This window comes from Phyllostomus hastatus, unplaced genomic scaffold, assembly GCF_019186645.2.
Source record: "Phyllostomus hastatus isolate PE091 unplaced genomic scaffold, TTU_PhHast_1.1 phas_scaffold_182, whole genome shotgun sequence".
NCBI classification, from domain to species: domain Eukaryota; kingdom Metazoa; phylum Chordata; class Mammalia; order Chiroptera; family Phyllostomidae; genus Phyllostomus; species Phyllostomus hastatus.
In genome coordinates this window covers 2880288-2907567 of record NW_025334013.1, presented here as the reverse complement: position 1 = coordinate 2907567, position 27280 = coordinate 2880288, and the positions used below count along the sequence as shown (strand labels likewise).

Here is a 27280-nt window from a genome sequence, read left to right as displayed (position 1 = left end):
GCGTACCTGGCTGAGGTGAGCCTCAGGTGCCCAGCACAACTGCCAGAGGAGGCAGGGCCATGGTCCGAAGGAGCGGGCTTCGTGACCCCAGACCTGGGGAGCGCGGACACGTCAGGGTGGGGAGCCCTTTAAGGACATCTGAGCTGACACCCTGTGTTGAAAGAGGAGCCTCCTGGCCCAGGACAGCCAAGCCCATGAATTTAACACGTTTCACTGGACACCTCCAAGGAGCAAAGCCCCTTGAGGAAGGGGCAGGGACCTGGAACATTTGGTTCTGGCCTTACGAGGTTTCACAGGTCGGCGGGGAGGGGACGCCCAAACCCCCCCACCACCCAAGACGATTGCGAGTGGTCACATGCTCGGTGGGTGGGAGGGGGCGCTGAAGGGGCAGGGGCTGCCCAGGCCGGCGAGGCAGGAGTTAGAGCCGGCCTCGCAGTCCCAGGCCTGCACTCGAATTCACCTTCTGCACTTTGCCCATCTGACCCTGCTGTGCCCCCATTTTCTGGTGCGTTGTTCTAAGTGTTGAAGAAAAGAAGTGCATTCATGCCTGGCAGGATCACTGGCACGCTGTCAATAAACGGGAACTCTTTTTGTCTCAGAAGTGGGACACAGGCCCAGGCGGCCGGTAGCCTGGGTTCGAATCCCAGCTCTGCCTCTTGCAGGTGTGCGGCCTCGGGCATGTTCCTGCACCGTCCTGGGCCTCCCGCTTCTCGTCTGTGAAACGGGGATAATCGTGGTGCCCGTCTCAGGGTCGCTGTGAGGATTAAAGGGCCGTGGCAGAGCGCCTCGCAGAGGGAGCCCTTTGTCTGCGCAAGCCCGGACTTTGGCCAGCTGCGCCACTGTGTGGCACTGTTCCCTCCTTTGGGTCCAGCCCAACCGGCGCAGGTCTGGGGACAGCGTTTGAAGTCTCACAAGAGCATTTATCCTTTGGTTCATTTGAGGTGATATTAATTAACATTTAGTTAGCAAGTTACATTTTTCCTGTGGAGCTCAGAAGGTCAGGCCCGGGAGGACCAGCAGAGGCCTTTGTCCCCGCTCTGTCCCTTTATGGCAGGGGCGGGGGTGGGGGGGACATGGGGCTCCCAGAGGGTGAAGGCTTGGCTGAGAAGGCTGCAACCGAAGGCAACTGGAGGGTCGTTCCCCTCGGGTGACCTGGTGCCCGGCCCACTGCTCTTGCCCACACGCACGGTCTCACTCCGCTGTGCAGCTGAGTCTCGGCAGGAGTGCGGGGCCCCCCTCGGAGTCCCCTGAGGGTGTGTCCTGACAGGGTGTGTCCGGTCGCAGGTGGCGGGGAGGGTGTGGGCGGGGCAGCGGGCTGCGCTGGAACTTCGCACAGCGAGCTCCTTGTCGGTGCTGCCCAGTAGGGCAGCCACTGGCCGCTCGGAGCCAGCGGGAGCTTGAAATGTGGCCAGACACAGAGAAACGGAATTCTTGGCTGCGTTCAATTACATGTATCTGAATGTAAACATAGCTAGCCTCCTGTGTCCGGCCCCTCCCTTATGGGCCAGTGCAGTATGTGGAAGAATTTAAAAACTGGAATTCCTGGTAGGTCTCCGGGGGCAAAGGTTTCCTAAGAAGTTGGGCTCTGTCTGGGGACCGTTTGGGGACCGAGGTCAGCTCTCAGACAACTGAGCTGACGGAGGCAGGCTGGACACGGCCCAGGGCAGGCGACACCGAATCCTGTATTTGTAGGTAGATGTGCGTGGTCTGCAAGTTATCTTTTGCTTGCCGGTGCTTTTTTTTTTTTTTTTTAATTTTCTGTAATGAATGGTATGCTCAATTTGCTTTTTATTTTTTTAAATTTAATTTATGTATTTTTAGAGAGAGGGGAAAGGAAGGAGAAAGAGAGAGAGAGAAACAATGAGTGGTTGCCTCTCGTGCACCCCCAACTGGGGACCTGGTCCACAACCCAGGCATATGCCCTGACTGGGAATTGAACCTACGACTCCCTGGTTTGCAGGCCGGCGCTCAATCCACTGAGCCACACCAGCCAGGGCTGCTTGTGGGTGTTTTTAGAGGCAGACCAGCCAGGGTGTGTCTTGAGGCGAGGGTCCTCAGTCCTGTGAGTGCCTAGAAAAGTGTGTGGCATCTCGTGGAGGTGCCAGGGAGTGCTGGTGCTGTGGACCTAATTTTAGTGCGTTATGGGGGGGCATTTTCCCCGCTTGGGGCTCTGCCTTTGGGTTTACAGTGGAATTGATACAACACAGAGCCTGATTCCCAGAAACCACATTTGCAGCCAGAATTCTGGAACGTTCCGTAAACTGATGCACAGTGCTGGCTCCCTTCCTACTGGGCTGTGGGGGCCCCTGGTGAGAACCCATCTCTGCAGCCCAGAGAGCCTGTGGTTGGGAGGCCGTGCTCGTCCACTGTCCCGTCTCCCTGTCAGTGGGCCGAGCACCCTGGCATCACCCTTGGCCTGGCACCGCAGCTGACCAGCTCCCAGGTTTCGGTTGGCCACAGGCTGCTTTCTCCTGAGGGCGGGGACTCTCCAGGTGGGGTGGAGCCAGGGTGACCACACTGTCTGTCTCCTGTCCACTTGGCTGTTTCCTTAACTCCCAGAGGTGTCCTGGGGAGCTGGATAAATTATATAGTCACCCTCCGTGGCCACTCTACCCTTGACCCTTGGATACTTACGGCTGAATGATTGAGGAAGCTTGTTACAAATACAGATTTTCTACATGCATGTTATACTTCAGTAGAAAGTCAACAAAACCTTTTTAATCTTTATTTTAAAAAATCTTTATATTTTTCCCATTAGTCCCCTTATACCCCTCTCCCCCAAAATGCAGATTTTAAAGTGCTTACTAGGTATTCGAGGGAACTTGACTAGTAGTCCCGTGATAGTTCATGATATTATGGGATTTGTAGGGATTCGTATCGTATTTCAGGTCGGGTAATTGTTCCGTGGTTCTGGTTTTAAAAGGAGTCCTTACCTTTTAGAGCTGGGGTGCCAAACTCATTTTCACAGTGGTGGTGGGGGGAGCAGGCCACATCAGCCTCGTGGTTGCCTTCAAAGGGCCCAATGTCCTCTGAGGACCGGGTAGAAAAAAGGTTCCGGCGGGATTCAGCCTCCGGGCCTCGCATTTGCCGCCTGTGCTGTAGAGGGAAGGCTGGGACATGTGTGGATGGCAAGCTGTGGTGTCTGATGTTTCCCTCGAACGCGTGTGGAGTGGGGGAGCGGGTGGGGCCAGAGAGGAGCCAGAGTCGGTGGCTTGGGGTTCTTTGGTGGGGCTTGGGGAGTCATTTCCTGTTTTCTTCTACTCTGGTCAATTTCTGATGTTTTTCCACAATTAGAGAATGAAAGTCAGCTCCGGGACCCCCCCACGCAGCAGCTGCCTCAGCTCCTGCGGCATCGGGAGAGCCACTATCTGGAGTGGGGGGCTGCGGGGGGGCCCCCGGGGGGCCCCCTCTTCTCGGGCCCTGCTGTCCGGGAGCCCGGGGCTGCAGCTGCCTCCCAGCCCTCCTGACCCCTGCTGTGGGAAGCTCTTCCAGCCTGGGGCGGGGAGGGGCGGGCCTTGTTCTCAGTGCCCGAGGCCTGCTGCCTCCCGTTGTCGCAGCCTGTCCGACACCAGGGCTGCGGCTGGGCCCACCCTTGTGCTTCGTATGACATGACGGCTGGCCGCGGTGCCGCTTGCAGTCAGCACCAGGAAACCTGGAGGCTTATCTGGATCTGGAAATTGCACAGCTCACCTGGGGCCACTCCGTGGGGTGCTGGGGGCAGGAGGGGAAGCTGGGAGCCGGAGCCTGCGCTGGGCCCCGGATTCTGCTTTGAACCTAAGAGTGGGGACATCAAGGTGGGAAGAGAAAAAACAAGGGCCTCAAAGGGTCAGTGTCTGAAATCAGCCCAGGTCTCTAAAACAAAGGAGCCTGGGTGGGGGAGGCAGCCTGGCCCTGCACTTTGCCCCGTGGGGGCTGGCCTTGTGTTTAGGAGACCAATGTGGGGAGCGGGGGTGGGGGGGTGCGGGGATGCAGGTAGAGACTCAGGCTGTGCTTGCATTACACAGAAGCACCCCCCATGGAGGGGAGGGACCTGGCTTGGGAAGCCTTGGTGGGTGTTGCCCACAGCCCTGCCCATTTCCTCCACACACTCACCGACTGCCTTTGGGTGTGCTTGCTTCTTCTCTCATTTGCTTAGGAGAGAGAGGGCAGGGCTGTGACTTGAGGCGACTCCATGAAGAATTCCTCCTGGAATCACTGAGCTGGCTTGCTGGGGAGGACGTTGGGGGAGGGGACCTGCCACGTTCCAGTAGGGAGGCCCCCCGCGGCGGGGACTGGAGTGGGGCTGCTGAGCCTTGTGCTGTGAACTGTGAACTGGTAACAGGCTGGCCCCTCTCGATGAGGCTGCTGGCCCGCGTTCTCTGCCTCCCTGGGCTCGCGGGTGGGCAGGCCCCTGCCCGGAAATGTTTTGCACTCGGGAGCTGCACCGGGTCACCCCGGAGATGGTGGGCTCCTGTTCCGGCTGCCAGAAGCAAGTCTGGACACGTTGTCTCTGGAAGGTAGTGTTTCCGGGAGAGGCCTGGGTCTTCTTGCCACTGTCGTAAAAGAATTACAGATCAGCAAAGCTATTCGCCTGCAATCAGGGTTTATTGGTGATACATTCTCTCGGACTCTGCCGAGGCAGGCTGCGGGGGGCGGGGCGGCTCCGGAGGGGACGCGGGGGCGGGGGGGGCGGGCGGAGGTGCCGTGTGAAAGGTAAACGTTCAGGGCCACTAGGGTAAAGGCGGTGGACGTGCTGGCTGGCAAAGGCCGGGGTGGCGAGCTCTTCGGGGCCTTTGTTCCGAGCGCCGATACGGGCGGCAGGGTGGGGGTGGAGCAGCTACGTACTGATGGACGGGTAACGGTGGTGCCGGCTCTGGGGGCTGCAGGAGGGGGGGCCCTGTGAACACCCAGAGGTGTTAATGGGCTCCTTCCTCTGGGCTCCGTGGGCCTTTCCAGCCTTTCGGGCCTCAGGATGAAAAGCCCGGTTTCTGAGGCTTTCCTTCCCAGAGCGTGCGCGGCCGGCCGAGACGGGGACCTTCGAGGGCTGACCCCCCTCCCGTTACCATGGGGATTTTGTGATGTCGGAGCTCCCGCCGCTGGGATCCGGCCAGGCCGGGCGCTGCAGAGTCACTGGGTGCGGCGCGTCTCCCTCCTGCTGCCTGTCTCAGTTCGCCATCCACCCTGCGTCAGTGTTGCAAGGCGTTTCCTGGCAACCAGGACGCGCGATTCCGGGGAGCAGCAGCAGCAGCAGCGCTGCCTCGGAGCTCTCCCTGCGCCGTCTTCGTCTCCTGCCCCAGCGGGACCGAGGGGACGCCGCCGTGCCCGCCGCGGTGATGGCTCCCGGGAACCGACCTGCCTGAGCAGGGGCCGCTGGGGGGGGGGGGCACCCCAGACGGACACCTGCGTTGGCAGAAGCGCAGGTGCTCCGGGACTCCTGACTGCCATCCAGGCGGGAGCAGTCGTGTGGGGTCAAAACCGCAGTGAATTATGGGCCACCCAGCTGGAGACGGGGGCTCAGAGACTTGGTTGGTGTGAGAAGGAAAAAAAAAAAAGAACATAAACAGTTTACGCAGGAATGAAATTGCTGGGTTGTGTGGTAATTCAGGATCAAGATGAGAAACATCCAAACTGGAGAGAATGATCATGTTTATCTGAATCAAACTGGTGATATATGACGAGGAGTAAGATCTCAAAGGGTCTTGAGAATGACGGTTTTACAGTTTCTTTCTTTCCTTTTTCTAGAATTGAAAAAAATTTTTTTTAAATTTATGCCCTGGCTGGCGTGGCTCAGTGGATTGGATGCTGACCTGAGAACCAGAGGGTCACCCGTTCAATTCCCGGTCAGGGCACATGCCTGGGTTGCGGGCCAGGTCCCCAGTGGGGAGCATGTGAGAGGCAACCACACGTTGATGTTTTTTTCCCTCCCTTTCCTTCTCTCTAAAGCTAAATAAATAAAATCTTAAAAAAATTTTTTTTCCACCTGGCTGGCATAGCTCGGTGGATTGAGCGTAGGCTGCGAACCAAAGCATCGCAGGTTCGATTCCCAGTCAGGGCACATGCCTGGGTTGCAGGCTATGGCCCCCAGCAACCGCACATTGATGTTTCTCTCTCTCTCTCTCTCTCTCTCTCTCTCTCTCTCTCTCCCTCTCCCTCTCCCTTCCCTCTCTAAAAATAAATAAATAAAATTTAAAAAATTAAAAAAAAATTCCCGCCCCGAAGGTTTGTTGACCTAGGTGCACAGGAACCACAGGCAGGGCTAGTGTGAAACCTTCCCCTGGAGTAGTCACGGGCCTGAGGCTGACCCCCCACCGTGACTGGCCCAGGTCTGCACCGTCCAGTCCGACCGCCCTGGGAGGCCGCCTGCCGCGGAGCCGGCTGTTTCACCCTCTGCGCAGCCCTTGGAGGAGCTGCCAGACCTGCTCTCTGAATAGGCTGTGCCCTTCCGCTCCCCGCCCGCAGCACGAGGGCCTCCCGGTTTCCCCACACCCTCAGCAGCGCTGGTTGTTACTGTCTTTCTATAAAATATGTTTATGTGTCTTTTATTTTTAGACAAAGGGGGAGGGAAGGAGAAAGAGAGGGAGAGAAATATCAGTGTGTGGTTGCCTCTCGCTTGCCCGGAATGGGAGTTGAACCGGCGACCCTTTGGTTCCCAGGCCGGCGCTCAATCCACTGAGCCACGCCAGCCGGGGCGTTATTATTTGTCTTTTTGATTCCAGCCATCCTGGTGGGTGGGGAGCGGTGTCTCATTGCGGTTGGAGCTTGTATTTTCCGGGATGACTCATGACACTGAGTATCTGTGAGCTTGCGGACCATTCACACACCTCTGGGGAGATGTCTTTTCAGACCCTTGCCCTGTTTCTCACTTGGTTTACTTGTCCTTTTATTTCTGAGTTGTAAGTTCCTTTGATACGGTGTACTGCATACAAGTTTCCTCTCAGGTGTATGCTTTATAAAGGGTTTCTTCCATTCAGCGGGTTATCTTTTCCTTTTTTTTTTAAAGATTTTATTTATTTATTTTTAGAGAGGGAAGGGAGGGAGAAAGAGAAAGAGAGAGAGAAACATCCATGTGCGGTTGCTGGGGGTCACGGCCTGCAACCCAGGCATGTACCCTGACTGGGAATCGAACCTGCGACACTTTGGTTCGCAGCCCGCACTTAATCCACTGAGCTACGCCATCCAGGGCCTCTTGTCTCCTTTTTAAAAATTGAGGTATACAAGGGGGTTGGAGAACGCCCAGGGGTGCTTTCCCATTCATCCAGCTCCGTCCACCCTGGACTGTCTTGGCACAGGCCGGCCACTGGCAGGGGACGTGCTAGAGATATACCTGTTGAAAAGTCAGTCCCCAGGCTCTGTGCTGCGGCCTCCTCTTAAGCTGGCTGAGTATTCTGTTACCTTCTGGGCACCAGCAGGTGGAAACTGTAGCCTCGTAACTGATCCGGATGCTCAAGGGTGTGTGGCTTCTGTTTTGGCAATGACACACTTATTTCTTTGTGTGTTTCTTTGCTGTTCTAGTGCTCGCGTTCACTCTGGTGTGGGCGTTTGAAGATTTTATTTATTTATTTTTAGAAAGAGGGTCAGGGAGGAAGAGAGGGAGAGAAACGTTGACTGGCGAGAGACCCAGGCAAGTACCCTGTCCGGGAGTTGAACCAGCCACCTTTAGACTCACAGGCCAGTGCTCAGTCCGCTGAGCCACATCAGCCAGGGCTGGTGTGGAGCTGTTTGATTGTCGTCCTGTGCATCCTTTCATGACAGGCTGGCTCCCTGGCCATGTGCCTCATGCCACCAGGCTCTCCGAGGCGGTGACACGAGCCAGCCTGTGGTGGCCGGCTTGGCCCCAGTCTCCGAAGCACATCCCGGCTGTTCTTGTTTCGGCCATTCCCAGTGATGACTGTTTTTGTCCTGAGATGTTGGGACTTTGGTCAGTAACAATTTTTTTCACTTGATTTTTGCTGTAATTGCTTCCATGTACCTACTAAATTTTTTACATTTGTTTTGCTATAATTAAGGGAATATAGAGTACAATAGGAGTAACTGAGAGGAGGTTTAGTCTTGTGGGAAGGTGCCAGGCTGTCTCCCGAAGTGGCTGCACTGCCACGGTGCCCCCCGGCCGGCAGCAGGAAGGACTCCTGCTGTGCCACTGCGCACTCTCCTCCGAGTCCCGGGGTCCGAGTCCTGGGGTCCGGCAGCTCCGGGAGGGGTGTGGCGGTTTGAATTTGCAGCTCTCTGCTGACTGTCGACACTCAGACAGGTTTAAACTTCTTTTATTATCAATGCAGAATATACAAACTAATTTTCAAGGGGATTTTTTTTTGTCCCAAAGCATATTCACATTAGCAAAATTTTAATTTTTAAAAACTTTTATTTTTTATTGATTTGAGAGAGAGAGAAACATTGATTTGTTGTTCCACTTACCAATGCAGTCATCGGTTGATTTTTGCATGTGCCCTGACCAAGGATTGAACCCGGAACCTTGGCGAATCGGGACAATGCTCTAACCAACTGACCTACCTGGCCAGGGCAGCAGTATATTATTTTAAAGATAAGTTAGCCGATACGCCACTTTATCTTATTTTATTTTTTCCGTCACAGTTTATCTCCCCATACTCTGTTCTACCTCCACCCTCTCCTCTCCCCCCACATGTGCCATTTTATATCTTTTTATTTGCCAAGTACAGGTTGATAGTGTCATTAAAGTCATCAGTTTTTTTAAATGAGATCTGGACTCTGTGCCTATTAAAAGCATATGACACCATAACCCTGCACAGTACTACTGGAGTTGTCCTAGCAGCCGTGTTATAGAAGAAAGCTTATTTTTAGGCCCACAGATAAAATGATGACATCTTCCAATAAGCTTTTAGGAAATATTTGTCATGTTACATGATTTTAAAAGATAAGAAGACAATTACGTGAAAAGAAGACTAATTTAAGAAAACATGCTTTCACGTGTTATATTTTAACATTATACATTTTAATTTTTCATCGCAAAAGTAAGACAATGATTTTAAACTAATAGAAATAAGATATGCTAATTATAAATAAAATGCCTCATTAACGTGAGTTTCGGCCTTGACTGGTGTGGCGCAGTTGGTTGGAGCATCACCCGGTAACCAGAAGGTTGCAGGTTTGATTCTCAGTCAGGGCACCTACCTAGGTTGCAGGTTCGAGCCCCAGTCCAGGCATATACAGGAGGCAATCAGTCGATGCTTCTCTCTTGCCTTAATGTTCCTCTCTCTCCCTTACCCTTTCTTTAAAAAAAAGCCGGGGTTGGGGGGGGAATGAAAAAATGTCCTTGGGTGAGGATTAAAAAAGAAAAAAAGGTGAGTTCGTGTCTAAGTGGGAAGAAAACCCACATTTATCTGCTTTTTTGTGTGTGTTTAAATCCTTGAAAAAGCTTATGCATTTTTGCAGAATTACCACTTAAAAATACTAACAGTGGTGACAACCATAAATGTATACAGATGGCAGCTACGTAATTTGTATGTTGAACATGTGAAATACACGCATCCCTCCGCTGAAGCTCCCGGTGGACCACCTCCAGCACCAACATTAAGGATTCTTTCGTTCCGTCATACAGCACCGACACTACAGCACCCCGCACCGCGAAGGCCCCTGGAGAAGGCACCGCGAGAAAACGCGCCGACCCGCTCGCGGTGGCACCTCCTCACAAGGCGGCCCACGGCCCTTCCCACTCCCGCCCCCCCCCCAGCACTGGCGCGGCCGTCTTCTGTGCCCAAGGGGCGGGGGAGTATTCCAGGGCAGCACAGAGGCGACGAGAACTGCGTTTCTTGTGTCTTGGGGTGTCAGCCCTTAACCGCGTCGTAAGCTCCAAACCGAGAGCCTCGGTCCACAGCAGCGCCCCGCGCCGAACGGTGGAATCCTGGGCGCACACCGGCGCATCCCGCTGACCTGGCTGTTTCCCTAACGCGGTCACCCCGCCCTTGACCTGCTGCGCTTCGGGACCTTTTCCCAACGCCAGCGGCGCCCCGCAGGGTTTGGGCGAATCTGGCGGATGCACTGCACACGCGGAGGCCGCCCCCGCCGCCCCGCCAGGAGCCAGGTTTACCAGAAGCCGCCCCTAGGATGGTCTCGATGCCCTAGGATGGTCTCGACGCGGCGGCTCCTGCAAATTCGCGGTTGGAAGTGTCCGCGCCCAGCCAGCCTTCAGGTGGCTCCCCGGGGGGACTGCTCCGCGCTCTGGCAGCGATTCCCATTTGGCTGGTCGCGCGAGCGTGACTCCCACCTGCCCCACCGCTGCCCCGGACCCTCCCCAGGGCGGGGGGGGGGGGCGTCTTCTCCAGGCGGAGTCTGTGCAGATCTTTTGCCCATTTCCTTCTTTTTTTTTCTACCCCCTACGGGGCTCCTGCCTGTCGCGAGGGATGCCCTCTGACACCGCCAGGGAGAGACTTCGTCACCTGGGGATACCTGAGATCCAGCTGGGGGCGGACGTGCCCCCCCTTCGGAGCCCAAGGAGTCCAGACTCTCACGTTTATCCAGCCAAAGGCTGCGTTCAGGCTCTGAGAAAGCGATCCCAGTGGAAGAGCCAGAGTTAAAAACGCCCATTTTTTTTCTCCTGTCTGTCGTTATCTGACCTTACCTTTAACCCAGTTTCTCTCAACCCTTAACCTTTAGCTCCACCTCAAGGATTTAAAAAACATATATTTTTTATTGCTTCTGCTGTTATAGTTGTCCTGATTTTTCCCCCGTTGCCCCCCTCCACCCAGCACCCCCCCCCCACTCCCTCGGGCCATCCCCCACCACTGTTTGTGTCCACAGGTTGTGAGTGTGGGTCCTTTGGCTGCTCCGTCGCCCACACGGCACTGTGCATCCCCAGGGCCGCTCTGTGACTGTTTGGACTGACTGTTTTTTGCTTCCCGGTCCCCTCCCCTCCTCACCCCTCCCCCACGCCCCTCCCCTCTGGCAACCATCAGAACCCTCTCCGTGTCCATGCCTCTCTGTTCTTCTTGTTTGCTTAGTTTGTGTTTTAGATTCAGTTGTTGACAGACAGGTATTTTTGCCATTTTATTGTTCATAGTTTTGATCTTCTTTTTCTTAAACAAGTCTCTTTAACATTTCATATAATAATGGTTCAGTGATGATGAACTCCTTTACTTTTTTCTTGTCTGGGAAGCTCTTTATCTGCCCTTCCATTCTAAATGACAGCTTTGCTGGGTAGAGCAATCTTGGCTGTAGGTCCGTGCTTTTCATGACTTTGAATATTTCTTGCCAATCCCTTCTAGCTTGCAAAGTTCCTATTGAGAAATCAGTTGACAGCCTTATGGTAACTTCCCTGCAAGGAACTAACTTCTTTTCTCCTGCTGCTTTTAAGATTCTCTGTTTAGCCCTGGCTGATGTAGCTCAGTGTATTGACTGCTGGCCTGTGAACCAAAGGGTCGCTGGTTTGATTCCGAGTCAGGGCACATGCCTGGGTTGTGGGCCAGGTCCCCAGTGGGGGGGGGGGTGAGAGGCAACCATTCATTGATGTTTCTGTCCCTCTCTTTCTCCCTCCCTTCCCCTTTCTCTAAAAAATAAATAAAGTCTTTAAAGCAATAAGACAGATTCTCTTTTTATCTTTTACCTTTGGCATTTTAATTATGATGTGTCTGGGAGTGGGCCTCTTTGCTTCCATCTTGTTTGGGATTCTCTGTGCTTCCTGGACTTGATGTCTATTTCCTTCACCAAATTAGGGGAGTTTTTTTTAAATTATTTTTTCAAATAGATATCCAATTACTTGCTCTTTCCCTTCTCCTTCTGGCACCCCTATGATGCAAACGCTGGACGTCTTGAAGTTGTCCTAGAGGGGGCTTATACTATCCTCATTCTTGGGGTTCTCTTTTCTCCTTGTTCTGATTGGTTGTTTTTTGCTTCCTTATGTTTCATATCATTGATTTGATCCTTGGCTTCATCCACTCTACTCTTGTTACCCTATAAATTGTTGTTTATTTCAATTAGTGTATCCTTCGTTTCTGACTGGATATTTTTTTACGCTGCCGAGGTCCTCACTAAGTTCCCTGAGCATCCTGACAACCATTGTTTTGAACTCTGGATCTGATAGATTGCTTATCTTCATTTTGTTTAGTTCCTTTTCTGGAGTTTTGATCTGGTCTTCCATTTGGGCCATATTTCCTGGTCTCCTCATTTTGGCAGCCTCCCTGTGTTTGTTTCTTTGTATTAGGTAGAGCTGCTTTGACTCCATGTCTTGGTGGTGTGGCCTAATGCAGTAGGTGTCCTGTAGGGCCCAGTGACCCAGCCTCCCCTATCACCCAAGCTGGGTACTTGAGGTGCACCTGTCATGTGGGCTGAGCACACCCTCCCCTTATAGGTGAGCCTGGATTGCTTTCGGCAGGTCAGCGGGAGGGATTCACCCAGGCCAGTCAGCTGCAAGGATTGTCTGACCACTGACCACCAACCCCCGCCCTCCTTGGAGGGTCAGCTGTGCAGGGGTGGATGGCGGTGCTCTGCTGTGGTCTGTAGCTGTCCACTGGGTGTGCAGGCTCTTAGGTTTCCTGGATGGTGGAGGCCAAGGTCAGCCCCTACCTGTGTTTTACTTGGGGCCACCCTGCCTGAGCTATAAAGCAGTCTTAGACGGCTGCTGCTTGTGCTGGGCGTGGAGATTCCCAGGCCAAGCCCAGCTGTGACTCTGGGCCGGCTGCTGCTAGTGCCGGGCCTGGGGCTCAGCGAGGCCGCTGCGGCTTGTTGGAGAGGGTTAGGAAGTTGGGCAGCGTGAGCCAAGACCAGCCATTCATGTGGAACAGCAGCTTGGGGGGTGGGGGCGGAGTCTGTGGGGATCTGTAAGGTGTGTCCAACAGCATTAGCCAGGCTGATGGGGTCTCAGATATGGCACCAGCTTGCCGGCTCCGTGCGGGGAGGGTTTGGAAAAGAGACAATGGCCTCTGCTCGCCTTGATGCCAGAGTTTCAGCTCGCCCTGTACACACCACTGGTGCTTTTTCAGCTGCCACCCCGGTGCTGGAGCTCAGAGGGAAGTGAGTCTGAGTAGGTGAGTATTTGTGTGGGTTCTTTAAGAGGAACTGCTTGGGGCTCCGAAAGTTTCTTCCACTGACTCAATTGCTGCTGGTTTTTGCGGCCAGAAGTTGTGGGGGGACTAGGCCCCCAGGGGGCCTAGTATGGGGCTGGGACTCCTCGCCCCTGAGATATCCCTCCCAAATATTTACCCACCACACGTGGGTGAGGGACCAGCCTGTGCTGCATCTGTGCCCTTCCTACCCGACTGGATGGAGGTGGTAATCGCATAGTTGTCAGACTCCCATTCCGCTCGATTCCTGATGGTTCTGAGTGATGGTTGTTCTCTATTTTTGTTGTAATTCTGATGTGGTTGTGCAAAGAGGTGAGTCGTGTCTGCTTACACTGCCATCTTGACTGGCAGTCCTTGAAGGTTTAAAAAAAAAGCAACTTTAGCCCTGGCTGGCGTAGCTCAGTGGATTGAGCACAGGCTGCAAACCAAAGCATTGCAGGTTCGATTCCCAGTCAGGGCACATGCCTGGGTTGCAGGCCATGACCCCGAGCAACCACACATTGATGTTTCTCTCTCTCTTTCTCCCTCCCTTCCCTCTCTAAAAATAAATAAATAAATATTTTTTTTAAAAAGGCAACTTCGAAAAAAGTCGGCCTTTTATGTTAGAACAGGGAGGTCTGGATTTCTGAGAAAAGCGCACCCTAGTTCCCTGGTTGTGAGGAGCTGTTGGGGTGCGGCAGGCCCTGCTAGTGCCCAGCACGGGCTCGGGCCTGGGTCTCCAGGGTGGTCCCAGGTGGACGCACTATGGCCAGCATAAGACAACCCAAGTCACGATACCACAGTCATGGCTCGTGGCGAAATCGCACCAGCGTGCTGTCAGACCCTGGGTCAGCAACCTCGGTGCTTGAGTTTGGCAAAGGAAGAATTCAGAGCCAAGACTCAAATACACACGAAAGTTTCTCTAGAAAGTCACGGAGGCAGAAGGACTGAGCCAGCTGGGCCGTGTGGGCTCGGGAGCAGGTTCCGGAGGTGAAGGAAGGGCTCCCGGGGGTCAGGGAACAGAGGCGGAGGGAGCGGGGGTCGGTGCGGGGGGCTCCAGGGAGAGAGCGAGCGACCGCCGCTTGCCCGCTCGCGTCCTGAGTTGTTGGTTATCGTGGAGTTTTACGAGATCTTTGTGGGGTTTGGACGCCAGGGTTTTTTTTTTTTTATGATCAGCTATGTGTTTTGTGAACGTTTTTTTTGTGTTCTGAGGCTTGTGTTGACTCTCTGAGCAGCGTCTGGGTTGGCCCCTCCGCTTGGCCGGGCCCAGGAGCTCAGCCACCCCGGGGCCCTTCCTGGACGCAGGGAGCGTGGGAGACGGCCCCAGAGGTGACGGTCCCCGGGGTCTGTCAGCCCTGCCCCCGGCCTCCTCCCTGCAGGGGCCGCGGCTGACTCAGGCGCACGTGGCAGGAGCCACAGAGGCACGGCTGGGACCCAGACCTTGCCCCCTGGGCCGGCCGGCCCTGGGACACCCACACTGCCTCCTGGGGGCACCCGCCGGTGCGGCCTGTGGGCGAGGCTGGGCAGGGCGGGCTGCTCGGTTGGTGCCCAGGACGTTGGCGAGGCTGGAGGGCCCCTCTCCCCTCTCCTTGGCCCCGTCACAGTTGGGCCCGCCGTCCTTCCACAGACCTTCAGGCCCGTGTCTCCGGGGGTGTCTTCCTTAACACCAGGGGAGTCGGGAGCCCGTGCAGGTGCGACTTGGTGTGGCTGTGTGCGTGTGTGTACCTTTGCCCTCGGCCTGTGCCTCGGTTGCTCTCCGATGTACGCAGGACCCACCCTTGCCTGCACACCGGGGGCCCCACTGCCCGTCTCGTGGGCACAAGAGGCCTTGGCTCTGTGCCACGTGGCGCCTCGCCCCGTGGGCAGGTCGGGCCCTGGGTGGGGGCGCGCCTGGAGCTCCCTGGGAGCAGTGCAGTCTGGCGGCCGCCCTCCCACCCTGCCTGGGGCCTTGGCCGCAGTGCTGGCGTCTGGGGAGCCTGGGGCCCTGACTTCCTGCATGGGGCCCGGCTTGGCCGCTGGGGGACTGCCTTGCAGTTGCTGCCACTTCTCAGAGGAATGGGCTGAGTCCCAGTAACTGCCCCAGTGCCAGTGGCTGCAGCTGAAACCCAAGGCATCTGCCAACAGTGCCGGGCTGTCTGCAGGCGACAATGGTGACGGTGACCGGGGGGGGGGGGGGCGGTGGGGTGGGGGGTTATTTACCTATGCAGCTCTCCCAGGGTGTAGTTCCTGTAGCTGCTTGCACTTAAAGTGAGTCATCGGGTCACTGGGACCCAAGTGCGCACCTGTGCGGCCATCCCCGTCATCGGAGTTCGGGCAGCCCCCGCTGAGAGAGTGCCTTCCTGCGTCCAGGAGCCCCCCCCACCCCGCACCCCGTCTCCTCAGCCCAGGCGCCCGAGCGGCTGCGTTTGCAGCATTTATGGACCCGGGAGCTCCTTGCTGCTGTCCAGCCCCTCCTTTCCGCTCGGCACGGCCCTTCTTTGGAGGAGAGCCCTCGGGAGGGGTCGTCTTCTTCCTGCGCCCACGCTGCTGCGAGATTGTCCGTCAGTCCCTTTCTGTGGCCGAGCGGGGCTCCCCGTCCGGATGGGTGGCCGCCCGTCCGGTCACCTGTGCGCGGGCACTGGCGGCGGTGGCGGCGGGGGCTGTGGCGGGGACACCGGTCTGAGCCTCCGTCCGTGTTCTCGGCCCGCGGTCGGGCCGAAGTTGCTGTGCCGGGACGGCTGACCGCAGGGCGGGTCGGCAGAGTTCAAGGGTCAGTGTGCCAGGCTCTGTGAGGGCACGGGCGTGTGAGGGCGCACATGGGCAGGTGCCGGGGGGCGCGGTCGGTGTGGGTGGCGGCCAGTGCGTCCTCCGCGGCGGCGGCGGCGGGGAGAGCCCCCGTCCCTCCGCGTCCTGCCAGCGAGCGGTACCCCCCGTCCTCTGACTGCCAGGCGTTCTCAGGCGCGCAGAGGGATGCCCGGTGGTTTCCGTTCGTGTTTTTCTGACGCCTCACGATGCTGGCCACGTCGTCACCCATGTGCACGCGTCCTCTCTCGTGGCGAAGGACCTGCTCGGGTCTCTTGCCCATTTGAAAAGGCCGGGTCCTCCGCTGTCTCGCCCGGGAGAGTTCTCCCTCGGGCTGCGTCTGTCTCTGCCTGGCCCGGCTTCCTCCTGCGCGGGAGGGGCTGCCCTGGGGGCAGAGTCCGCCCCGGTTCTAGGAAAAGTGAGTCAGCGCCCCTCCGTCCTCTCCCCCGTGCCCACGGCTCAGTGAGGCGGCTGGTCTTTGGGACTCGACTCGAGGTGCCCGTCGCACCACCTCCTGCCTGCCCCTGCCGCGGGGCTGGCGTCCTCGACAACCCAGGCGCGGCCTCCCTGCCTTCGCGGGATGTGTGGGCACGTGGAGGGAGGAGAGGTGCCACCGTGTCTCCTGGCCTTTGGCGGTTCCCAGACGCCCTCGCCAGCGTGTCCCGGAACGGTCAGCTCCAATCAGGACAGCGCCTGCCCCTCCCGACGGTTTCGTTGCAGCCCTCCTCGCTGGAGGACCCCGAGCGAGACGGCTCCCGCCGGGCTGGGGCTGTCCCTGTGAGCGCTCCGGGCCTTGCGCTTTGCCCGCCACAGAACAGGAACCGTAGCCCTGGCTGGCGTGGCTCTGTGGACTGAGTGCGGGCTGCCAACCATAGGGTCGCCGGTTCGATTCCTAGTCAGGGCACGTGCTTGGGTTGCGGGCCAGGGCTCCAGCAGGGGGTGCTCCAGAGGCAACCGCATATGGATGTTTCTCTCCCTCTTTCTCCTTCCCTTTCCACTCTGCCTAAAAATAAAGAAATAAAGTCTAATTGAAACGACAAAAACAAAATGGGAAGCTGCTGGTCTGGGGGCCGAGCCCGAGGCGCACAGCAGCAGCAGCAGCAGCAACAGCAGGTGAGAGCGGGCGTGAGCGCTGCGCGCAGTCAGCCCACAGCTGCAGCGGCAGGCCGTGCCGCCCAGCAGCCTCCCAGTCCTCGTCTCTGCAGTGGGTGTGTTTCCCGTGCTTTTTAGGGATTTTAAAAGGTCAGGGCAGCCTTGGCCGGGTGGCCCAGTTGGCTGGAGCGCCGTCCTGTGCACCAAAAATAGGCCGCGTGGTTGATCCCCAGCTGGGGCGCATGCAGGGGCAACCTGTCGGTGTTGCGCTCGCTCGCGCGCTCTCGCTCTCTCTCCCTCTCCCTCTCCCCTCCCCTCTGTCTCCCCACACTCATCCCCACCTTCCTCTGTGTCTGTCCAAAAGGAATCAATACATCCTCGGGTTAGGGTTAAAAAAAGAAAACACGCGGGGACAGGCAGTGCTGGGTGTGACGGGGCGGGGGGGCAGTCCCTCCCCGGGGCGCAGCGGTGCCAGGCATGCCAGGGGGGAGAGGAGCCAGGGTATTCTTGGCACGGTGTGCACGCATGGGGAGGGGCCAAGTCCAAAGGGCACCGCTTATGAACGGAGGCCCCTGGCCCCGGCGTTGGAGGGACGAGGGAGAGGATGCTTGCGCACCTGCGAGGCCTGTCCTGGAGGGTGCTCCGCAGGTGAGCCGTGGGCAAGCTCCGGGGTGGCCATGGGGGGGGGGCGCTCTGGTGGGTGCACCAGGGTGGGAAGAGCCGGGGTGCCCAGATACATGGCCCTGGGGTGCCCTATGGCCTTGGGGGCCTTATCTGTCCCTGAAGGTGCTGGCTGGGTTTGAGCAGCCCCAGCCTGCGGCCCTCGTGGGGGACACCAGAGCCATTGGGATGGCCCGTGTCCAGCATGGCCTGTGGAAGCAGCACTGGGTGGGGGCAGGAGGAAGGGGTGGGCCACTGCCCCAGCCCTGCCAGTGCCCATGGGTCCTGAGCACCCAGCTGACCTGAGGGGACCCAGGGAGTGGGGTATGTGGGGTGCGGGCCTCCACCCACTCACTCTCCCCTTTGACTCGCCGCAGAGAGCAGGTGGCCCCGGGGGCTGCCGAAGAACGGGGGGTCCCGTGTCCTCAGGATCAAGCACCCAGGGGCCGGCTGAGGGCTCTCTGCCTTCCTGGCCAGGACGGGACCCCTGTAAGGCTGCGGGGGAGGGGGAGACTTTTGGGGAAGGTTTTCAGCCCTGAGTTCTCCCCAGGTAGATAGACGTCTGTGGTGTGATCAGCAGCCCCCCTGCCCCTCGAGCACCCGCTTCCCTGCCTGGCTCCTGGGCTGTAAGCACCCCGGACTGGCAGGGCCCAGGGCAGGCCTGCCCCCCCCGCCCCCCGCCCTGGTGGGCCTGGGGTCGGGCTGGGTGGCCCCAGCCCCCCTGTGCCCTGCAGTGCTGTGGTGTCGCTCGGCCTGGGCTCCCCTGGTCTTTCTAGGTGCAGGAGGGAGGGCGAGGGCGCTGCACCCTCAGCGGTGCCTGGCCCCCGTTTAAGGGATCCTTGGACCGGTGGCCGCGCTCACCGCCGACCAGGGGTCCGTTGGGGCAGGAGAGGCTGTGTCAGCCCAGCACAGTTGGTGCTGTGACCTGACGTTACCTCTGGACGGCTCCTGTCAGACCTACCCGCCAGCCAGCTGGGCCGGCGCCCAGGAGCTGAGGCAGGGTGGTTTGGAAGGGCTCGGTGGCCTTCAGGCTGGTGCGTTCGTGTGGGGCGGCCGCAGCTTCCCCCGGTGGGCAGGGGCCACCCTGTGCCCAGGGGAGGGGCTGGGGATTTTCAGTCTCATTGCTTCCTGCAGGCTTCCCAGGCAAGGGGCCCTGCGTGGGGTGGCACTGGGGCACAGCCGTAGTTGTGACACTCCCAGCCACCTCTCACCTGTGCCAGGGCCACCTCATCCCTGAATTGCTTGCCTCCTGACACCTGTGGCAGCAGAGGTGGAGGCAGGAAGGAGACGAGCAGGCCTCCCCCCCGGGACAGGGAGGTGTGGGAGGGCCGGGGGGCGCTCCCGGCCGCCGGAGCACCTGAGCAGGGAGGACAGGTGGTGCCGCGGCACCTGCCCCTGGAGCTCGGGGAGGCGGCCTGGGGCGCAGCCCCTGGAGCAGGAAGCGGGGGCTGAGCGCCTGACAAGGTGTCGCCGAGAGCCTGCCTCTCCATGGGCCGGGAGGCTTGCGGCGCAGGTTCTAGCGTGGGGCCCTGGGGCCGGCCTGGGCTGAGACCCTGCCAGAGAGATTGCCGGGGCGGGACCCGGGGCAGCTGCTGCTCCTGGGACTTCTTGCTGTTGGGGCACAGGCAGCAGAGGGCTTATCGATGTCCCTGCTCCTCGTAATCGTTTAGAAATTGGGGTTTCCGTGACAACTGACTTCTGGTCGACTCTTCAGGTAGGCAGACAGTCTCTTCCTGGTTGGATCGGGAGGCCCAGGTCCCCCCCACTGGACCAGGCACGGCAGGATGTGGCCATGGTGTTTGGTTGAGGGGGGAGGCTGCCCCCCTCGCTGCTCTGGACCTGGGCTGTTTCGACCACCGTGGCTTTGCAGCCCAGCCGGACCTCCCGTCACGGGTCCCTCGCGTGGGGGCCATTGTGGCAGGTGGTCTGGGTGGGAGCATTTTGAAGGGCCCGGGGGTGGAGGGGAGGCAGCCCTGTGTCCAGTCAGGTGGCTGGCTTCCTGCAGTCGGGGACGCCCGTGCCTGGCCCACCCCTGGTGGACCCTGGATGTTAGGGGGTTAGCCGAAGCCGGGACAGGAAGTCCGGCCTCAGGTGACCTGGCAGGGCCCAATCGCAGACGCCCAGAAGAGTGGGCAGCGAGGCTGGGCGCTCCCCCACCGGCCCGACCCCCGGGCAGCAGCCGCTGTTTCTGGTCTCGCCGTCCTGGCGCTTCCCTGTGTCAGCCGGTGGGTTTCCTGCGGGTGCAGCCCAGAGCCCCGAGTTCCCGGGATCGGCGGGTGCTGCTCTGCAGGCTGTGGTGGGGGGGGGGGGTGTCCCTTTGGTCCTGCCCCCGTCCTGCCCTGGGGGACCCCAGGGACTTTCTCCTGCCCAGCCACGTCTCGCACCCCCACGTGTGGTGAGGCCTGGGGGTTGAGGGGACTTGGCTGGAACCTTCCCGGGCAGCTCGCTGGAGGGGAGAGTGGTGCCGCCTTCCCCCGCGTCCCCCGTGGAGAGGTGGGTGTCCCTGCACGCCTCGCCCTGGCCTTCCAGACTCGGAGGTCCAGGCTGTCTGCTGGGAACCTCTCGGTCCTGCAGCTCCTTTCCGGCAGGAATGGTAGCCCCTCCCCCTCCTCCCGCCTGAACTTGAGAGCCAAGTGCGGGTCCCGTCTCCTGGGTGCCCCTGCCAAGGCGCTGGGCCCCGGGCGACGCCCCTGCAGCTGCCTGGGAGAGAGGAAGGGTCTGTTGCTGCCTCTCCGATGTGAGCCCAGCTCCGCAGGGAGAGGACCCGCGAGATGCCCCCGCCGTCCGGGAGAGCCCACCTGGACCTCGGCGGCAGGCCCAGGGCGCCGGCCCAGCTGTGGGCGCAGGCGGAAGCCCTGTCACGAAACCTGGCTGTGCTTGCTGCTGCCACCTGCTGCCTCGGGCGGCTGCTTCCGATCCCGCTGGCAGAGGAGCAAGGCCCGGCCCCTCGCAACCGTGGAACTGGGTGGCGGTGGCTCAATGCCACGCTGACGTCCCCACCCGGGTCAGGAGCAGAGGGGCTGGCCTTGCACTGAGGGGGCTGTGTGGGCGACCAGGGCCGTCCCTGCGGAGCCTGGGGGGCTCGCCTGCCCAAGCTGCTCACTGCCGCCTCTGGGGGAGGAGCAGGCCCCCTTGGGGCAGGGACGGCAAGGGGTGCAGCCTGCCAGAATTTGGGGCGCTGTGACAAATGGCCACAAACTGGGCAGCTTAAAGCAGCAGAAGCGTGCTCTGTCGCAGTCTGGGGGCCACGAGACCCCCGTCCAGGTGTGTCAGGGCCGTGTTCCCTCCAAGGCTCCTTCCTAGCCCCGTCTGGCTTCTGGTGGCTGCTGGCCTCCCTGTGCTCCCTGCATCGGGGGCACGCCACGCCCATCTCCGCCTGTTGCCCTGGGTCCCGCTCCCTGCGTGTGTCCACGTTCCCTCTTCTTCCGAGGGCCCCAGTCTGGTGGGAGCAGAGCCCACCCTGGCAGCCTCACCTGAGTGGGGTCACACCGGCAAAGACACTCTTTCCAAATAAAGTCACGTTCATCCGCACCAGGGGTTGGGGCCGGGACCTCTTTCTCTGGGGGACACAGTTCAACTCAGTCCAGAGGCTCAGTGTGGGGCCTCCACTGGCTTGGCCACAGGAGGACCTTGGGGAGCAGGGGGCCAGGGCTAGCCCTCGGGGCACCTGCCGGGAGACTGGGCGCACAGAACTCACAGCAGGGAGCGGGGTGGCTCCTCCTGGTCCCCAGGCGGTCCCCTGCCTTTCCTCTCCTGCCGCTCCAGAACCGCTGGGTGCTGTGTCCATCAGAGAAGGTGGAGGGGACCCTGGAGCCCCCCTGCCCCCCGCAGGTGGTCCTGGGGCCGAGGGCCAGCCAGCCCAGGGGGCGGTGGCCGTGCAGAGGCGAGGTCAGGGACGCCCTTGCTGAGGGCGTGCTCTGCAAAAACTGGAAAGATCACCAGGTCATTCGAACAGGTTGCCCTGGTTTCAAGGTGCCTCAGGGAGGTCCCCCACCCCCACCCCAGGGCTGGTCCCCTTCTCAGGGCCAGCAGGAGCTCCCAGTCCCCAGGTCTCCTTTGTCCACTCGGCCCCCGGGTGCAGTCACCTGCCCCACAGTCTGGTGCGTTGCTGTCTTTACGAAAGATTTTACTCACTAACTTTTAGAGAGAGGGGAGGAGGGAGAAAGAGAGGGAGAGAAACTTCGATGTGAGAGAGAAACGGCGATCGATCGGTGGCCTCTCCCACGCACCACGCCGAGTCAGGGCTTGCCCTCCGGCCTCCCGCTTGCTCAAGGCTGGGAGCTGTCTCGTGTGGGTGCAGGTGGAGGTCGGGTGGGGGCGGGCAGGGCGGCCTCCTTGGGTGGAGGGAGGGGTGCGTCTTGGAGACTGATTTCGTTTCCTTCAGATAATTGCCCAGAGGGGCCCGGTCTCTCCAGGGTGGCCGCACCCATCTGCCTCCCACTCCGGCCGCCGTGAGGCGCCGCCCTGCCGTGGGTTCGGTCTGTGTCTCCTCGACGGTGGGCGACGTGCAGCTGTGTGCTCGGTGGCTGTGTGTGTGTGTGTGTGTGTGTGTGTGTGTGGTTTTCGGAAACTTGCCTGTCTAGTTTCTGTTAGAAATGGGCGAGAAATAGAGGCAGGAAGAACTGGACGATCTGACCCAAGTGCCTTTATCTGATGCTGCGCTTACAGGCCTGGTGAGTCTGGACAGAGGGCAGCCCCCGGCGAGGCAGGAGGGGGTACTTGAACGACAAAGCGAGGGGTGTGGGGGGGGGCAAGGGAGGGGTTAGTTCCTGTTCTCCCGGGCGGGGCCTCAGAGTTCCGGGGCGAGAGCGGGGACAGCGGGTCAGGCCGGGCTGCTCCCCAGTCCCAGAGGGTCCGTGTGACCGCCAGCCAGGGCGGCTGGGGCCGGGTGCCCGTCGTGCGCGCGAGGTGGGAGGGTGTCGGTGCCGCCGAGGGCTGCCCAGTGAGTCAGATGCCCGGCAGACCGGCCCGACGGGGTCGTGGGCGGTCTGGGGGGTTGGGCAGCTGGCCAGACCGTGTCGGTGTCTCTGCCCATTGTAAATCGGATTGTTTGGAGGGGGGTCGAGTCCTTGACGTGTTTTGGATATTCACCACTCGCCACGTGCACGCTCTGCAGACGCACGCCCCCCCCACCCCCCGCTGACGGTTGTCTCGGCTGTGCAGACGTCTCTCAGCGGGAGTCGCCCCGTGTGTGTGTGTGTGTGTGTGTGTGTGTGTGTGTGTGTGTTTGCTTCTGTCGCCTATTGTTTGGTGTCAGATCCAGAGAAATCGCCGCCGAGGCCGGGGTCACGGAGCTTCCCGCCCGTTTTCTTCTCGGAGCTTCGTGGGTTCAGACCTCACGTTCAGTCTTCCACCCACGGGCTCACACATGTTTGTGAGTGAACGTTGGAGGAGCCAGGCGAAGCTTCCCTCCGGTGCCCCGGCCACTGCTGCCCAGGGCCAGCCAGCGGGGCGGGCAGCTGGGCGCCTGAGTGAGCTGCCATTTTCTCGGCCGGGTCTGTCTCTCCCGGGCTGAAGGGGTGACCTCTGGGCACGGGCCACAGCCCCCCTGGGTGTCGCTGCTCGTTTCTGAGAGAAGCGCATCTCCCGGCCCCTTCGTGCAGGAGGGTGCCGCATTCTTAGGAAAGGCGGAGGTCGGGGCTGGTGAGCACACGCTCATTGTACAGACGAGGACGGGGAGGGAGGAGGGTTTGGGCAGTTCGCCCCAGGCCCCCAGCTCAACTGCCTCCCCGCTGCGGAGCGGAGGGTGGGGGGGGCCCGCCCTGGGGGCGGCAGAGGGCATGGCCCGGGGCCAGAGCAGGCTGGCAGCCTGCAGGCGGCTGCTGAGCACCTGCTCCGTTGCCTGCCCCTGCACGGTGGGAGCCCCACAATGGCTGTTTGGGGTTCCAGAGGTTTCAGGGAGCCTCCCCGCACTGGCTGCCCTTGGCAGTGGCACAGTTTTTAGTCTCGGGGGAAGTGAGGTGGCGGTTCAGTTCCCCTGGACCTTGAGAGCTCCTGGCCCTCAGTTCCAGGGAATCGTCACCCTTGGGTGCTCACGAGGAGCTCAGCATGCTGTGGGGACGCTGGTGAGCAGCGCCCCCCTCCCACAGGTCCCCGTGCTGGGGGGCGGCTCCAGTTCCCAGAACAGCTGCTCCCCTGGGGCCCCCGACGGCGGTGTCGGGCCTGGGGTTTGCCCCCCTCGCAAGGGGCCACGGCCCGTGTCCTCGTGCCCCCGGCCTCCGCTGGCCGCTGGAGTCGTGGGGGGGCAGGTGGGCGGGCCCTGCAGCCGTGCCGACATCTCGCTGCCTTCGCCAGAGGCCCCTGCCCTCCCCCCCTCCCCCCGCCTGGGTTCCTGGGGAAGGAGAGGAGGCCCTCTCTCCCGTGGCAGCAGGACGCTGCGGCCCCCCGTCAGGTTGCCGCCCCACCCGGAGCAAACACCCGGACAGTTCTTCTCCGGGGACCGCTAGTCCCTCTGGGGGACCTTGTCCTCTCCCCAGGCCGTTCCTGCTCACGAGTGACATCCTTCCCAGAGGCGTCATCCTGCTTCTTGTCTCTCCCCCGCCCAGAATCATGCGGCCGGATGACGCCAACGTGGCCGGCAACGTGCACGGAGGGACCATCCTGAAGATGATCGAGGAGGCGGGGGCCATCATCAGCACGCGGCACTGCAACAGCCAGAACGGGGTAGGCGTCAGGCCGCACCGGGCCTGGGTGCGGCGTGGAGGGTTCCCGTCCCGGGTTCCCGGGAGCAGGCTGGTTGGGGGTCCAGAGGTTTCGGGGAGCCTCCCCCACACTGGCTGCCCTCGGCAGTGCCACGGTTTTTAGTCTCGGGGGAAGTGAGGTGGCGGTTCAGTTCCCCTGGACTTTGAGAGCTCCTGGCCCTCAGTTCCAGGGAATCGTCACCCTTGGGTGCTCATGAGGAGCTCAGCACGTCGGGGACGCCGGTGAGCAGCGCCCCCCTCCCACAGGTCCCCGTGCTGGGGGGCGGCTCCAGTTCCCAGAACAGCTGCTCCCCTGGGGCCCCCGACGGCGGTGCTGGGCCCGGGGTTGCTCCCGCGGGGTAGCAGCCGCGCTGCCTTCGGGCTGGGAAAGGAGTTCGTGTGGGGGGAGCTGCCCTTTCCCTCCACTCCCGGGCCTTGGGGGCTTCCGGAAGCTTCAGCCCCATCAGCCAGGGGCAGGACCCCTTGCAGTGCTGTTTGGTTTGGGGCTCAGCAGGGAGGGAGGGGTGGGCACCCACAGAGACTGAGCTCAGAGCCTGCCAGCAGCCACCTTGAAGCACCTCCCCCTCCCTCCTGAAGAGTCTTGATTTCTAGAATGTTCCCGGAGCCCGGACTTCACGGTCGTGCCTGTGCAGGTGGCAGTTTGTCGCGAACATCAGATCGCCCTGGGTCCACTGCCCTCCCTGCCATGACCGACCCTTGGGTGGCCTGTGCAGCGCACTGTGCCCCCCTCCCAGGGACGAGGACAGGGTTCTGATTTTAGGACTTCGGGGCGGCTCCGGACGTGCCCATGGCCTGCCACGCCCCAGCCCTGTGGGACCGGACATTTCCACCCTTGGGCTGGGGGTGTGTGTCATGTGCCACAGCTGCCAGCCTGGGACCCACAGGGAGCACGTGGCTCTGGGTGCCTGAGGGCCGGGCAGCCACCGGCCGTGCCGGGGACAGGAAGGTCCAGCGCTGGCCTTGTCCACACACAGGTGTGCCGCACGCACACGCACTCATGTGCTTGTAGGAGGAGTGTGTGTGTGGGTGGGCGTGGCCTGGGGAAACGCACCTCTGGCAGGGATGGGGGTGGCGCCTACTCCGCGAAGTCCGGCTCCCCAGTCTGGCTAGGAGTTCCCTTTCATCCTGGTGTCCTCGGGATTCTGGGGCAGCCGGGCCCTGCGCAGAGCGCGCCCTCTGGTGGCCGTCGGGAGGGTGGGCCTGAGACTGAGGGGCTGGAGGGCCAGAACTGGGGCTGGGGGGACACGCCCCAGGTCGAGAGGGAGGGAGGAGGCGGCCGGTGGGGTGGGAGGTGCTGCGAGGACCGTCAGGTGGTCCCCACACCACTCCGGAGAGGCACAGGTCATTCTCACTGCACCCCTTGCACAGCCGAGGAAGCAGGCACAGAGGGGTTGAAGAGGTTGAAGGCTTTCCGGAAGCCTCAATGCCAGCAGGTGGGCGGGGCAGGTGGGCGGGGCAGGTGGGCGGTCTGGGCAGGGGGGAACTAGGCCTCAACCCGGCGCTCTGAGCTCTGGCTCCTCCTCCTTCTTCCCCGGAGTGAGCCTGGTGGGGTAAGGGGGACAGTTTTGACGGCCGGCTTGGCCACGCCTCTGGGCTGCGGGCCCCAGGACGGGGATCTAAAGTCCCGTGCTCAGCAGAGGCGTGCACCCTAGGGAGCACCAGGTGGCTGGGCGCGGGCCTCCGAGGGGCTTCGCTGGGGCTCTGGGTGGGGCCGGGGACACCCCCATACACACTCCCCTGGGGCTTTAACACTGTTCACCTGTGAGGCTCTGTCTCCAGGCCCAGCTGCACCTGGATGCTTAATCAGCCCCTTGACCTTGATGGGCCCCAGACACCCTCCGGGCCCACCCCCAGGAGGCTCTGCCCGCAGCCCCCTCCCAGTGAATCACCTGGGCGGCCTGCAGTTGCAGCCTCTTCCTCTCCCCTCTCCCTCTCCCCGTGGTGGACACTGGCCTCCAACCCTGCTGGCTCCACCTGCTGGACGTTTCCAGATCTGCACATGACACACCAGCCATGCTACAACTCTCCTGAGCAACCGCCCAGCCTCCTCCCATTGTCCTGCTCGTCCCGCCCACCTGCCTGTTCTCCAGCGCAGTCGGAGAGAGCCCGTCACTCCGCGAGTGGCTCCCACCCCACAGAGAGTAAAACTGGGATCCACGGGAGTCCCCGCCCCGGCTTTGCCCGGCCGTCCCCAGAGGCCGCACCGTCTTCCCTCTGCCTGGGCTGCCCTTCCGAGCCCGGGCAGACACCCGCACGGCTCCCCTCACCTCCTTCCAGTGTCTGCACAAACACGACCCGCACAGGGGCCTCCCTGGCGCCTGGCTGCCTCCCCTCCCCCGCTGTGGTTCCCCACCACGCCGGCTCCCCCCACGCTGTGCCTCTGGCTCTTTCATCTTTGGGCCTCTCCCCCGACTAGAGTGCCAGCCCGTGAGGGCAGCGACCCCGCCCATCAGCTGCCCCCTGGGTGCCCAGCATCTGGACCTGGGCCTGGCATGTAGCGGCCCCCGTAGCCATCTGCTGATTGTTGCTGGTGAGGTTTGCAATGGCCACCCGGTGCAGAGCTTTCTTTTTTTTTTTTTTTAAGATTTTATTTTTAGAGAGAGAAAGGAAGAGAGAGGAAAAGAAACATCCATGTGTGGTTGCCTCTCATGTGCCCCCTACTGGGGACCTGGCCTGCAACCCAGGCATGTGCCCTGACTGGGAATCAAACTGGCCTGAGAACCCTTTGGTTCTCAGGCCAGCGCTCAATCCACTGAGCCACACCAGCCGGGGGCAGAGCTTCTTTAAAGAAGCCAGCGACCACCCCGAGTGTTGTCCTCCCTTTCCCGGGGCTGGCTTTCCCAAGGCCGTGCAGAGCTGCCTCCTCTGGGCTGGCGCTGGCGAGGGCGGCCTGGGGTGGGCGTGGGGCTGGTGCTGTCAGGGAATCACGGCGGTGAGAGCCAGCCGCTTCTGGAGCTGTTCGGCCGCTCGCCGCCCCGGTCCCGTACTTCTGTGAGGAGGGGAGACCCCCCTCGCCCCTCCACGCTCGCCCGTTACCTGTGTTTCACACAGAGACTG

General features: G+C 60.6%; 1 protein-coding gene across 5 annotated transcripts in view; it reads left to right on the top strand.

Moving 5' to 3' along the window:
* ACOT7 (acyl-CoA thioesterase 7) overlaps window positions 1-27280 on the top strand; it is a 62878-nt gene that overhangs the window by 2135 nt on the left and 33463 nt on the right. The window contains exons 1-2 of one of the 5 annotated variants that reach the window (XM_045858788.1): window positions 4117-4496; window positions 24068-24185. In XM_045858788.1, coding sequence (XP_045714744.1) covers window positions 4336-4496; window positions 24068-24185 — 279 coding nt within the window. In that variant the 5' untranslated portion in view covers window positions 4117-4335. Of the gene's footprint in view, window positions 1-4116; window positions 4497-12746; window positions 12975-17389; window positions 17511-22048; window positions 22196-24067; window positions 24186-27280 lie in introns of those variants that run through there. The other 4 variants (XM_045858790.1, XM_045858789.1, XM_045858791.1 and 1 more) reach the window with 4 other exon arrangements.